Here is a 13,686-nt window from a genome sequence, read left to right on the forward strand (position 1 = left end):
CAGTCTGGAACTCCCATGATTCTAAACTGCAGAATGGCTGAATGCCACCCTAGCTGCATTTTTGGGAGCATGTCCTGGTAGGATCCCAAGGAAGGGTCATTTGGGGGCTGCTCTCCAGGTGGGAATGTCACCCTGTGACAGCCTGGGAGCTGGTCAGAAAACTGGGCATTAAATGGCCTCTGCAAAGGTTTAAAAGCAGCCTCTAAGAAAATCTGCTTCTCTGTGAGGGCTTGGGATATGTGCAAAAGTCTTTCCATCAAAGGGACACAAATATTTCACCATTTTTTGCCAGCTCTTCCTTCAGCTTTTCATTCCTGCTGTAAATTTGATCCGGTGTAGGGCAAGTTGCACTCTTTTCTCAAGTAGGAACAATATCAATTTGGGGTTTTTTGGAGGCTGTAAACCATTCAGTACTTCCTGGTGGTGTTTGTATTCTGGGATCCTGGCTCACAGAATAGTCTGGGTTGGAAGGGATCTTAAACACCATCCATGGCAGGAACATCTTCTACTGAAGTGGAGACTGAAACCTCCCTGCTGCTCTTGAAAAGATCACAGATTTGAAGAGATTTGAAGGATTCTTGGTGCTCAGGGAAAGAAGCTTGTTCAGGATTGCTGAAAGAGAGAAGCCAGGTTGGGTAAGGAGAGAGCAATTAGGAGAACGTGTTGCAAACACTGAGGAGGAGGATAATTGCCTGTCCTGGAGGGGAAGTAATTTGCTGTGCTGTTGTCTTTAAACCTCCCTGGTGGCTGTGGCTGGGCTCAGAGCTGTGTGTGTTGGCAGGAGCGGGTTCAGAAGACGTTTCCCCACCCCATAGACAAGTGGGCCATCGCTGATGCTCAGTCGGCCATCGAGAAACGGAAAAGAAGGAACCCCCTCCTGCTCCCTGTGGACAAAATCCATCCCTTACTGAAGGTACCTCCCACCTTTCCTGCCCCCCAGCATGACCTTCCGTGGATTTCTTTAATTTGAATGAAATTTAAAAGTTTCTCTTCTTGGCAGAGGGAGTAAAGAATCACCACAAAGCTGAATTTATTATAGTGTGTAGAGAAAGTAAATCCTTAAATTCATCATCAATACACATCAAGTGTGTTAATCCATTACTCTACTTTGAAATAGGATTAGTTAGTTTTTAACATAAACAAAACTCAGATACCTTCCCTACTTCAGCAGGGCTGCTTGTGGAAGGGGTTAACAGCAGGCCTGTCAGCTAAAGGAGCAGAAGAAGCTGAGAAGGAAGAAGAAGCTGATAAAGAGCTCTCTTTAAAGTTGTAACTAAAGAGACTGAGAGAAGAAAGATAAAAGAACTTTGCAGCTGGATGAAGCATTTTTAGAAAGTTAGTTAAGTCACTATAACTTCTTACTAATAGATTATGTTGATTTATTGTAGCCAATAGTAAAGATAGAAGAAGCATAAACAATTGGAAAGTGTATAAAAGTCAGCCATGTTCAATAATAAAGTGTTGCCAACTGAGACTGCTTGTAGGCTCTGCTTTATGTCGTGGCCCGACACTTTCATGGATTTCTTTAATTTGAATGAAATTAAAAAGTTTCTCTTCTTGGCAGAGGGAGTAAAGAATCACCCACCACAAAGCTGAATTTATTATAGTGTGTAGTGAAAGTAAATCCTTAAATTCATCATCAGTACACCAGTGTGTTAATCCATTACTCTACTTTGAAATAGGATTAGTTAGTTTTTAACATAAACAAAACTCAGATACCTTCCCCACTTCAGCAGGGCTGCTCTGATGCCTTTATTTGTTTCAAAATGCTGCAGAAGCCAAAATAGAAGAAGAGGGACCAGCAGATCCTGTTCCTTGTGTACTGTCAACCAAGATGTGTCAGTGTCCTTTCAGCCACTGCTGAATGTCACTGCTGCCTCAGGTTTAAGATCAAGAGATCTGCAGAGGTGTTTCCAGCTGTTGAGAAAACTCTGTTGGAGCATAAGCAGAAATTAAAGCACTTTTTCAGCTCTCCTTGCCGTGTTCACATACACAACATCTCAGTTCCTGAGGGTTAATGAGAGGGGGAGGGATATCAAGAGAGGAAACAGCATTAAATAAGATCTTCCTAAACACCACTGGTGCTCCTTGGTGAAATGTGGTTCAGAAGTGTGAAAACAGGCCCAGAATGTGATTTTTAGAGGATGCACCAACACATCATGAGAACAAGCCTGCCTTATTCAAATGCACAGAGTCAGCTGCATTCACTGGCAGGTGAAAGGCTGCAGGGTGCAGGCTGTGCAGGCCATGGAGCACCTTCCCAGGGATCATGTGCTACATTCATCCTGGCTTTTGTCTCTTCAGACTTCCATTATTCATGTTCCATTATTTTATGCAGTGCTGAGTGCTCAGTTGCTGTGGCAGGGGGTGGAGATGATCTTTAAGGTCCCTTCCCACCCAAACCATTCCATGATTCCTTGAAAGTGAAACCTACTCTGTTCCCAAGAGTCCACACTGGGGTCAGAGTCCTGCAAGGCAGAGATGGAAATTTAAGTTCAGGAGTAATTCCACTGAAGTCTCTTCCTTAAATGAATTCTGTTTTCAGGACTGTCATTTTTAGAGGAGGGATTATTTCAAGTTCTGTAGCTTTTCCTCTCTTAAAACACTGCAAAATAACACAAGTATTTACAAGCATCTCCTTCCAGGCTGATGTTCCAATTTCCAGTTGATGTCTCAGCCCTGGGTGTTCCATTACTGTAAATTATCACCACAGCCAAAATCCATTTCAGTAGAGAATTCAATGTGTTTATTGTCATTCTAGATGAATTTCTGGAATAAATTCCATTTGTTTTCTCTTGTTTTCACTTTGCAGGAGGTCCTGGGCTACAAGGTGGATTACCATGTCTCTCTCTATATTGTGGCTGTCTTGGAATACATCTCAGCTGACATTTTAAAGCTGGCTGGAAATTATGTTTTCAATATCCGACACTTTGAGATCTCCCAGCAGGACATTAAAGTATCAATGTGTGCTGATAAGGTAAGGGCTTGGGATTAAAACAGTATTTAGAGGTGATTTGTTCCATTTTATTTGATCTGGAAGGTGTGTTCAAGGGAGAACCAGAGGGAGAGCCTGCTTTTACTCAAAGGCAGAGCTTCTCTCCTTGTTCATGCCAAACCTGTCACAGCAAAAATTTAACTCAAAGGCAAAGCTTCTCTCCTTGTTCATGGCAGATCTGTCACAGCAGAAATTTAAGTTGAGCCTGCATCAATTTTGGAACAGCAGGAGCCTTTACAAGCAGTGTAAGGCCAGAAAATGATGTTGTCCTTCATTGCTCTGCTGTCACACCCTCCTGATGTCACTTTGTCATGGCAGCTCTCCTTCCTAACACAGAAAAGACCTTTAGTTTTCATGCCCATTAAAATGAGAAACATTTTTGTTCGCTTTTATCTTCAGCAGGAGGTTTTGTCCAAGGCTTATGCAAGATTCCTTGTTTTCCAAGTTGATTCTGCATGAATTGTAACTTGTTTTCTAGGTCGTGCTCACTTCCAAGGGGGAAAATGGCTTTGGCAACTGCTGCAGCCTCCTGCTGCCAAAGTTGAAATATTACTCCCTTGTGAAAGTGAACACAGCAAGGATTGTATTAAAAACTCCAAGGATTTCTCTGAACACATTGAAATAGCTGAGCTGGAGCCACGTGTGAAGCCTGGCTGGGTGTAATTTCTGGATTTCTTTGGCAGGTTTTGATGGATATGTTTGATCAGGATGAGATTGGGCTGGTTTCTCTGTGTGAGGATGAGCCCTCTTCTTCTGGAGAGCTCAACTACTACGACCTGGTGAGAAATGAGATTGCAGAAGAGAGGCAGTACCTGAGGGAGCTCAACCTCATCATCAAAGTATTTCGGGAAGCTTTTCTGTCCAACAGGAGACTCTTCACACCTCATGTGAGTCCTTCATTGACCAGCAGTGCTGATTGCTCCATTAGCAGCCAGAACTTACCCATTTTGCATTTACTGTGCTGGAGGTGACATCAAATTTGATTTATTGGCTGTCAGTGAATAGTGAGAGTTGTCTGGGTGTGAAATCCAATGGGGGAATTGCCATTAATGGCAATGGAGTTTAATGGACACAATTCCCTGTCAGACCCAGCAGCAGCTGGAATATTTTGGTCATTTAGGTAATAGGTTCACTTCTGCTTAAGACAAAAATTAAGTCATCTACCTGCATGTGCAGTGAATGCTTGAACTGACATTTACAGGCTCCCCTTTATCTGGAGAAATTCCAATTAAAGCAGCCCTTGGCTGTGGATTCTCTTAACTCTGAAGGGAACCTCAGCTTGAGAAAGGATTGAAAGATTTGATTGAAATTGTCCTTGTGGCAAATTCTGTTCTCAGGAGGAGTAAGGAGGGATTGGTGAGTCCTTCCTGTGGGCAGGGAGAAGGGGACAGGCCAGCAGGACCTGAGCTGGCATTTGCAGGTGGTACCAGCAGGTTCAGAAGAGGCAGCAGGAGCCATCCCCATCCCAGCTGGGGGTGGAAGTCCTTAGGAGCTGATGGAATTGTGCAAAAGTCCTTAGGAGCTGATGGAATTGTGCAGATGTGAGGGTGGAATTCCAGTGAAGATGATGGGAGCAGAAGGGAGCCATGTTTTGGAGCTGAGGAATATTCTTTTGGGAATGGGAAATTTCAGGATTTCATGTTCCCACAAGAGGGTGGGCACACTCTGGGCACTGCCTGGAGGTCAGTGGGAGGCTGGGGCACAGAAATTTCTGAGCAGGGAATTCAGAGGAGGAATCCAAGACACTGAATTGGGGAAGGAGCTCCCTCATTGAGTGTGGGGAATTGAAAATCCACAATTAGAATTTGGGAAGGAAGCTGCCAATTCCTGCTCCATTGCCAGCCCAGGAGCTGCTTTAGCTGCACCTCTGGTTTGGAGGATCTGAGCTTGGAGCTGCTGTGAATTCCTCCTGTAAATCACCTCCTTCTGAGCTTGGAGATGCTGTAAATTCCTCCTGTAAATCACCTCCTTCTGAGCTTGGAGCTGCTGTGAATTCCTCCTGTAAATCACCTCCTTCCTGCTGTGTTTGGTGGGACAAGGAGGAGCAGAGGGAGCAGGAGGGGCCAGGAATGCCTTTCCAGCAGCTCCTGGGAAGGATGCTCTGGAAATTGGGCAAGGCTGGATGTGCTCAGGGAAGCCTGGAGGGCTGGGAACACCACAGAGCTTCACTTTTCCTGCTTTCTGTTGGCTCCTCTCTGGTAGAACCCTGGGAATTGCTGAGAATTTCAGATTTCTGTGCTGCCAGGCTCTGACCCCCAGGAGAACACTGCACTGACCTGAGGCCATGGAGAAGCTTCCAGAATGGAATGACAGAACTGGGATTGTGGGTGTGGGGTTTGGATAGAAGTGTGTGATATCACAGGGGGGAAACTCAGAGTTTGGGGTTTAAAATATAATAATAGATATAAGCAAGATGGAGGTTTTAGGGTGAGGCTGCTCCTTCTTCTCCACCTTCTTCTCCATGGGTTTGGGTGGTTTTGTGTAATTGGACAAAAAAGTCCCCATTGTGGGCACGGGTGGTTGGTTATTGGGTTAAAAGTGAAAATAATGGAGGTGTCATTTCTTAATTGGACATTTTATCCTTAAAAGGCCTTGTAGAGAGAGAGATGGGCGCCATTTTTAGTTTGTTGGAGTGAAGTGCTGCAGAACTCAGGGTTTGTGAGGCTGTGACAGAGATAAGAACTGATAAACATCTGAGTCCCAACAAGAAATTCCATCTCATGTATTTAATCCCAACCCTGGCAAAAAAAGAAGTTAAGACTCAACACCTCTCCATTTACCTCCTGGTTCAGACAAAACCCACTCCAATATTTACATGCTGCAGGTAAATCATCCCAGGCAGGACTCAGCCCTGTTTTGTGTTTGCAGGACATTGATGTGATATTCAGCAACATTTCAGACATCCACGAGCTGACAGTGAAGCTTTTGGGCCTGATTGAGGACACTGTGGAAATGACAGATGAAAGCAGCCCTCACCCTCTGGCTGGCAGCTGCTTTGAGGACCTGGCAGAGGTTTGGTCTTTCATTTGGTTGGTTTAGGGGGGTTTTTTATGTTTGTTTTTATTAAATCACTCAGATTGGGTGTAGTGGTTTTGGTTCAGCAGTTTGAGATTTGGCCAATTTTGAGATTTCCTGGAGTGTGGAGGGTTCAGTGCTGCCCAATCCCCAGCACCCATTTCCTGCTGGGAGGGAGGATTGGGAGAAAGGCAAAGCTCAAAACCTTAAAAGGGTCTAAAGAAAAACTTTATTAACAGCAACTAAAAGAAAGAGTAGTAAAAATCAGAACAAACCCTTCAGAACCCTTTTCCTCCCCCACAAACTTTTCTTTCCCACTGACAATGTAAAGAAACAAAAGCAAAATTTCAGTCACTTTGCCACCTCCAGAACAAGCTTTTCTTCAGTTCCCTTTGGGAACTTTGCATCACTCCCCTAAATGCCTCCCCAGCAAAACCATGGGATTTCATTCCAAATTCCCATCTGGAATGGGAAATATCTTCAGGGGCTCCAGGAAGCAGCGATTTATGGCTCAGGATTGTAGCAAAAGTTGATACCCACTGAGCTCTAAGGTGGGTATTAAGGACAGAAATAGGGAAAAACACTGCACTGGGATGGGGTGTGGCTCCTGCTGGAGGGTTATTCATTATTTTCTCAGTTTGTTTTGAATGGGCACTGAAATACTGGAAGGAAATTTTTTAAAATTCTCAAATACTCCATATTAAAATTATTCTATTAAATATTCTTAAATATTATCTTACTTTAATATATTTTAATATATAATATAATCATAACATATAATATAATAATATATAATATAACATAATATGACAATACAGTATAATGTTATGTTATATTATATTATATTATATCATATCATATCATATCATATCATATTATATTATATATTTTAATAACTATTAATATTACCATTCTTAATTAAAGATATATTACCATATAATACATTTACTGTATTTTAAATATATTTTATTTCATATTATCCTTAAATATTTCTATTCTGAAGTACAGAAGGGAGTGACAAAGCTGAAGAGGGCTGGAGCTCAGTTTAGTCAGAATTCCTGAAAAGAGGTGCAGAATGACTCTGGAATTAGCAGGGAGGTGCACAGGGAAAAAGGAGCATCTGAGAGGCAGGAGGACAGTTCAGCCTAGAATAAACCACACAGTTTTAATTGTCTGGGGGAAAACTCCTGGGTGTTGGGTAGGGCTGGAAGTTTTGCTGTCCTTGGATGTGAATTAAATGGAATCTGCTTTTCTTTGGGATGTGTATTAATCCCAGGTTTTGGCTCTAAAATGTGAGAGCAATCATATAAACAGCTATTAGAGAGGAAATTAATTGTTCTGAGCTGACAGAAGATGTATCAGGTGAACCATGTGGTGAATGGCAAATTTTTGGGTTTATCCTAAAATGATGATGTTTATTTTAAAAATTAAAGTTTTTATTTCTATTTATATATAATTTATATATTTTAGATATTTTATCTATTTATATAATTATATTAATTAAACTTTTTATTATATTAACTTTTAATTTTACTTTTATACATCTTCCATTTTTAAGATCTGAGGATTGCGTGAGCACCCCAGCACCACCTGGAGAATGATTACATTTTTATGGCTATAAAAAATAGTGATTTTTGGGCACAGGTGCCACTCATTTAGGAGTAGACCATAAAGATAAAGTTTTCTTGGCATTGCTTCAATAAATCACTGATGTAGGAAAGTCCAGTTGACCAAATCTTAGCAGTTATTGAAGCATAATTGCTTTATAATGATAAGGAGAAGTGTTTGATCAATGGATTAAAGCAGTTATGATACTGAGACTATAAAAAACTCCTTAAATTTGAAATAGTGCAGCATTATCCTGGAAAAAAAAATCTGATTTTATTGCAAAAGCTGCTCTGAGTCATCCAATGCTTTAATGGAAACAAATCCTTTTCAGTGAGTGAAAATCTCATCTGATTTTTCATTCACTGAAAAACTTGAAGAGGAAATGAAATCCAGATTATTTTTCCATGCTTTTTATGAAGGTAATATATTTGAATTTATGAATTCAGTTAATATGGGGCAAGACCTGCTCAATGAGGGAGCTGCTGATCTGATCATGTCACAGGGTGAGATCATCTTTGTGTCAGTGTTTGCAAAAGGAGTCATTAAAGAGACATAGGAGAGTGAAGTGTTTATTTGCTCTGCTTATCTCCCTGCCAGCATTGTTCATGCAGTGTTTCCATTGAAAAGGTCCTTCAACTTCTTGGGAAGGATAATTAAAACCAAACAACCCTTGCAAGCTGGAATCTTCCTGCTTTGTCTGTTTTTTTTCTGCATCAGCTCCCTGGAAGGTTTAAAAACATAAATATTGTCGTGGTTTTGAGATAAGGAAGTGTGGGGGAAATAAAACATTGATTTTGTGTATGGGGAAAAGAAAACATTGATTTTGTGTATGGGGAAAAGCAAATATTTCTTGCTGCTGTGGAGGAAATTCAGAAGCTGACACCCAGAAGTGGAGATGGATGGTTGAGAACAGGCAGAGGGTTTCTGAAGGGATCTTCACAGGGCAGCTGATGAAACAAGGGGATTGTCAGTAGGTTGTAAATTTATTTTCTGGTGTTTGTGTTTCCATGAGAGGAGTTTTAAGTATCCACAAAGGAATAAAGGTGGGAAGCAGTGCCCACAGCAAGGGGTGAAATGGGCAAACCCCACTCCAGGGCCACATCCTGCACTGAGATCATTTACAGGGACATCAGGGTGGTGCTTCCACAGAATCCCAGCATGGTTTGGGTTGGAAGGGACCTTCAATCCCACCCAGTGCCACCCCTGGATGGGCAGGGACACCTCCCACTGTCCCAGGGTACCCCAGTGTCCAACCTGGCCTTGGGCACTGCCAGGGATCCAGGGGCAGCCACAGCTGCTCTGGGCATTCCTGCCCAGGGCCTCCCCACCATCCCAGGGAAGAATTCCCAAAATCCCATCTATCCCTGCCCTCCTTCAGCCAAAAGCCATCCCTTTCAATATTCCAGAATTCCATATTTCAGCCACTTTTGCAGCATTGCAAGCATAAAACCTTTTTTAAATAATTAATCTCTTTTTAGGAAGATCCCTAATGCAGTTCATTTTAATCTCATGTTCATAAAACAAATCCAAAACATTAAAACACTGATTGAAGTCTAAGTGGAAGAAACTAAAAGCACTTGTAAATGCAGTAAAAATAGAAAATAATTGCAGAAGAGAACACAGAGTCAGGGAATGCTGGCCTGGCTCCTGCAGTGGGTTTGCACTGTGGATTCCATGTGACTTGAGACTTCACCAATGTTCAAACAAGCCTTTTGTGGGGGGCATTCCCAAATCCAGAGCCTGGCAAGCACTGGGGTGAAAAGAGGGATGTGCTGAGCCCAGCAGTGACTCAGGAGTGAATCAGTCCCTGCAGGGATTGGGATCAGCCTGACAGGTCCTGGCACAGCCCAGCTGGGAGCCAGGCATGATCCCTGCAACCAGGAATGATCCCTGCAGCCAGGAATGATCCCTGCAGGGATTCCTGCAACCAGAAATGATCCCTGCAACCAGGAATGATCCCTGCAACCAGACATGATCCCTGCAGCCAGAAATGATCCCTGCAGCCAGACATGGTCCTTGCAACCAGGAATGATCCCTGCAGGGATCCCTGCAGCCAGGAATGATCCCTGCAGCCAGAAATGATCCCTGCAGCCAGGAATGATCCCTGCAGCCAGGAATGATCCCTGCAGCCAGAAATGATCCCTGCAGCCAGAAATGATCCCTGCAGGGATTCCTACAACCAGAAATGATCCCTGCAGGGATCCCTGCAGCCAGACATGATCCCTGCAACCAGAAATGATCCCTGCAACCAGAAATGATCCCTGCAGGGATTCCTGCAACCAGAAATGATCCCTGCAACCAGGAATGATTCCTGCAGGGATTCTTACAACCAGAAATGATTCCTGTGCACCCAGAAATGATCCCTGCAACCAGAAATGATTCCTCCAACTAGAAATGATTCCTGCAGGGATTCCTGCAGCCAGAAATGATCCCTGCAGCCAGAAATGATCCCTGCAGGGATTCCTACAACCAGAAATGATCCCTGCAGGGATTCCTACAACCAGAAATGATCCCTGCAGGGATCCCTGCAGCCAGACATGATCCCTGTAGGGATTCCTACAACCAAAAATGATCCCTGCAACCAGGAATGATCCCTGCAGGGATTCCTGCAACCAGAAATGATCCCTGCAGCCAGAAATGATCCCTGCAGGGATTCCTACAACCAGAAATGATCCCTGCAGCCAGAAATGATCCCTGCAGGGATTCCTACAACCAGAAATGATCCCTGCAGCCAGAAATGATCCCTGCAGGGATTCCTACAACCAGAAATGATCCCTGCAGCCAGACATGATCCCTGCAGCCAGAAATGATTCCTACAACTAGAAATTATTCCTGAGCAGCCAGAAATTATTCCTGTGGGATTCCTGCAGCCAGAAATTATTCCTGCAGAGATTTCTACAACCAGAAATTATTCTTGTACAGCCAGAAATTATTCCTGTGGGATCCCTGTGCAGCCAGAAGTGATTCCTGCAGGGATTTCTGTACAGTCAGAAATTATTTCTGTGGGATTCCTGCAATCAGAAATGATTCCTGTGGGATCCCTGTGCAGCCAGAAATGATTCCTGCAGGGATTCCTGTACAACCAGGAATGATTCCTGTGGGATTCCTGAAACCAGAAATGATCCCTGCAACCAGAAGTGACTCCTGCAGGGATTCTGGCAACCAGAAATGATTCCTACAACCAGAAATGATTCCTGCAGGGATCCCTGCAACCAGAAATGATTCCTGTGGGATCCCTGTACAGTCAGAAATGATTCCTGCAGGGATTCCTGTACAGTCAGAAATGATTCCTGTGGGATCCCTATACAGGCAGAAATGATTCCTGTAATCAGAAATGATTCCTGCAGGGATCCCTGCAACCAGAAATGATTCCTACAACCAGAAATGATTCCTGCAGGGATTCCTGTAGAACCAGGAATGATTCCTGTGGGATTCCTGCAGCCAGAAATGATCCCTGCAAGCAGAAGTGATCCCTGTGCCTCCAGGTTTCCTTCCCTCCCATCCTGCTCTAGCTGATCCTGTGGAGCTGCCTACTCCAAACCATAATTTTTGCATCCAAACCCTTGATGGCACTTGAGGACTTTCCCCTGGGACTGGTTGCTCTGTCCCAGGTGAGACATTTTCACTGGAAAAGTGTCCCAGGTTTGCACATTGTCCATCCTTATGGACAGAGGGGAAGTAAAATTGCCATTCCATGTGAAAAGCAAAAACTTCTCTTGGTTCCCACTGCTTCAGTACAACAACCTTTGTGTTGGCCATAAAGATGGGGAGGTTGAGGAATTCCATGAAAACTGTGGGCATTGAAAAGCTGGAAGTGAAATAAGATTGTGGTTTATTCAATATTTATTTTGCAAAATCAATATTTTCTTGAAAAGTTCCATCAGCTTATTCAAGGAAATTATTGTAGCAGCTGGGACAGAAATAGTTTGGATCCTTCACCTCTGTGTGCAATTCTGTTTTTATTTAGGAGCAAGCCTTTGATCCATATGAAACCTTGTCCCAGGATATTCTCTCTCCACAATTTCATGAGCATTTTAACAACTTAATGGCCAAACCTGCTGTGGCTCTCCACTTCCAGGTGGGTGCACATGAGAAATACTGAATGGCTCTAATTCTCACATTTCAAAGGTTGGAATTCTGTCAGTAATTCTTTGCTTCAACTAAGGAAGAAATCCTCAAGGTCCTTCCCTTCCTTGGGATATTTTGGGGATATTTTGACTTTGGGATATTTTGACTTTACCTCTTGCTGTAAAAAGGGGGCACAGCTCTGACCCATCCATGGGTGTTTTGCAGGTGTTTTTCTCCTCACACCCTGTATGAGAACAGAGGGTGAATTCTCACACTGCCACTTTTATTTTACATTTTAAAGCCAACCACAAGCACACAAACACCATTTTCTTTTCATTTTCTTCTGTGCATATCCCGCCCTGAGGCTGTGACTGGTTCTTTTTCTGGAATAATTCTGCAGTAATTCCTTAGTCATTGCTGGCCAGCAGGATAATCTGTAATTCTTTTATTGGTTTATTGCTTCTTTTTGCCTTTTCATTCCTAGTGTAGCAGATTTATTAATTAAAAATATCAGAAAATATTTTAATAAATATCAAAATTATTAAAAATGCTGCTCAGGCTGGCTTGGTTTTCAGAAATGCCCTTAGAGAAGCTGCTGAGCAAGTGATGGGGCACTGGTGCTCCCAGTTAAACCCAGTTAAGCCCAGTTTAGGGGTACTGGGGCATCTCTGCAGGATGAGATCCCTCTGAGCCTTTCCTCAGGGGGTGTTTCCTCTGCAGCTCCTTGCTGAGCTGGATCATCTCACTCTCCAATAGTCCTCAATATTAAATTCAATATTCCTTCAATATGAAGGAAATTCCTATTCAGTATTTCTTCAATATTAAGGAAGGCTCTTTGCTCCCTGCCCCCCCCAAATTTAAAGCTCAAAGCTGGAATTCCAGATTCCAGATTCAATTGATATTTAAGTCAGGTGGTGAATCTGGCCTCCTTTCTGTCCCTGAGGTAATTCAGTTTCTCCTCAGATGGAAGGGGCAGAAATTTCACCACTGGTTGGAAAAATCTCATCTTACAGCCTGAATTACTGCCTTAGTAACTCCTGGGAATGGAAAATATTTATCCTTTTTGAAGTGATAAACCTGTGATTCTCAGTTTCTGAGAGTGATACTGATTTCTTCAGTACCCAGTGAGGCCTCCATGTATCTGTGGGGGCTCCCATTATGTGCAATATATTGAACAGAAGGGGAGCACAGTGAATATTGTGAATATTTCAGTGTAAATAATGCTGGTTCTGTTCCTTTGCAGTCCACAGCTGAAGGATTTAAGGAGGCTGTCCAGTATGTCCTGCCTCGCCTCATGCTGATCCCAGTCTATCACTGCTTGCACTACTTTGAGTTGCTGCAGGTAATTGGAGCCACGCTCTCATTTCTGACTGAAAAGAGTTATTAATGTAGAGAATCTGAGCTTTTAAATAGCTGGTTATATTCTACTTAATCCCTCAGAAAATTAAAATTATTTGACGCTGTTCCTTAGTTTCTGAAAAGTAAAAAACATATTAAAAAAATCTTTAACAGCATCTGTTGCTCTCATATGAACATTTAAACTACATTTTATTAAACAAATCTTTATTGAACTTGAGTTCTAATATAGTTGAAAAAAATTTAAAATAATTTAAATTTTAATTTCATTAAAGTTTAATTTAATTTAAATTTTAATTTAAAATTTTAAAAATTTAGATCTAAAAATTGAATACACAAATCTAATTTCTTCTTTCTCTGAGTTCTGAATTTTTTGTCCATTCAGAAGCTAGGCAGGATTCAGTCAGAATTCTCAGTCTCAGGTCACACTCCAGCTGCAGCTCTGTTTATTTTTATTATTTCAGAATAATCCATTCTTAATATTCAACCACTTCTCCTGATTCCGAACTGGAATTAGCTGAGGATAATGTAAAAAAGGTTCTGTTTGCCCCATTGTGGGGGGAAAGTTTGTAATGCTTTGAGGGTAAATGAATTATTAACTAACAGGGATGAACTTCAATTAAATGGGTGAAACAGCCTGTGGC

At 42.5% G+C, this 13,686-nt stretch overlaps 1 protein-coding gene across 1 annotated transcript in view; it reads left to right on the top strand.

The window, feature by feature from the left end:
- Positions 1 to 13,686, top strand: part of SOS2 (SOS Ras/Rho guanine nucleotide exchange factor 2) — a 51,956-nt gene that overhangs the window by 15,985 nt on the left and 22,285 nt on the right. Inside the window, exons 3-8 of the mRNA XM_054635592.2 lie at positions 782 to 913; positions 2,813 to 2,977; positions 3,679 to 3,882; positions 5,864 to 6,007; positions 11,586 to 11,696; positions 12,930 to 13,028. Of these exons, the coding sequence (XP_054491567.1) occupies positions 782 to 913; positions 2,813 to 2,977; positions 3,679 to 3,882; positions 5,864 to 6,007; positions 11,586 to 11,696; positions 12,930 to 13,028 (855 nt within the window). The remainder of the gene's footprint in view (positions 1 to 781; positions 914 to 2,812; positions 2,978 to 3,678; positions 3,883 to 5,863; positions 6,008 to 11,585; positions 11,697 to 12,929; positions 13,029 to 13,686) is intronic.

This window comes from Agelaius phoeniceus, chromosome 6 (genome assembly GCF_051311805.1).
Source record: "Agelaius phoeniceus isolate bAgePho1 chromosome 6, bAgePho1.hap1, whole genome shotgun sequence".
Classification (NCBI taxonomy): Eukaryota; Metazoa; Chordata; class Aves; order Passeriformes; family Icteridae; genus Agelaius; species Agelaius phoeniceus.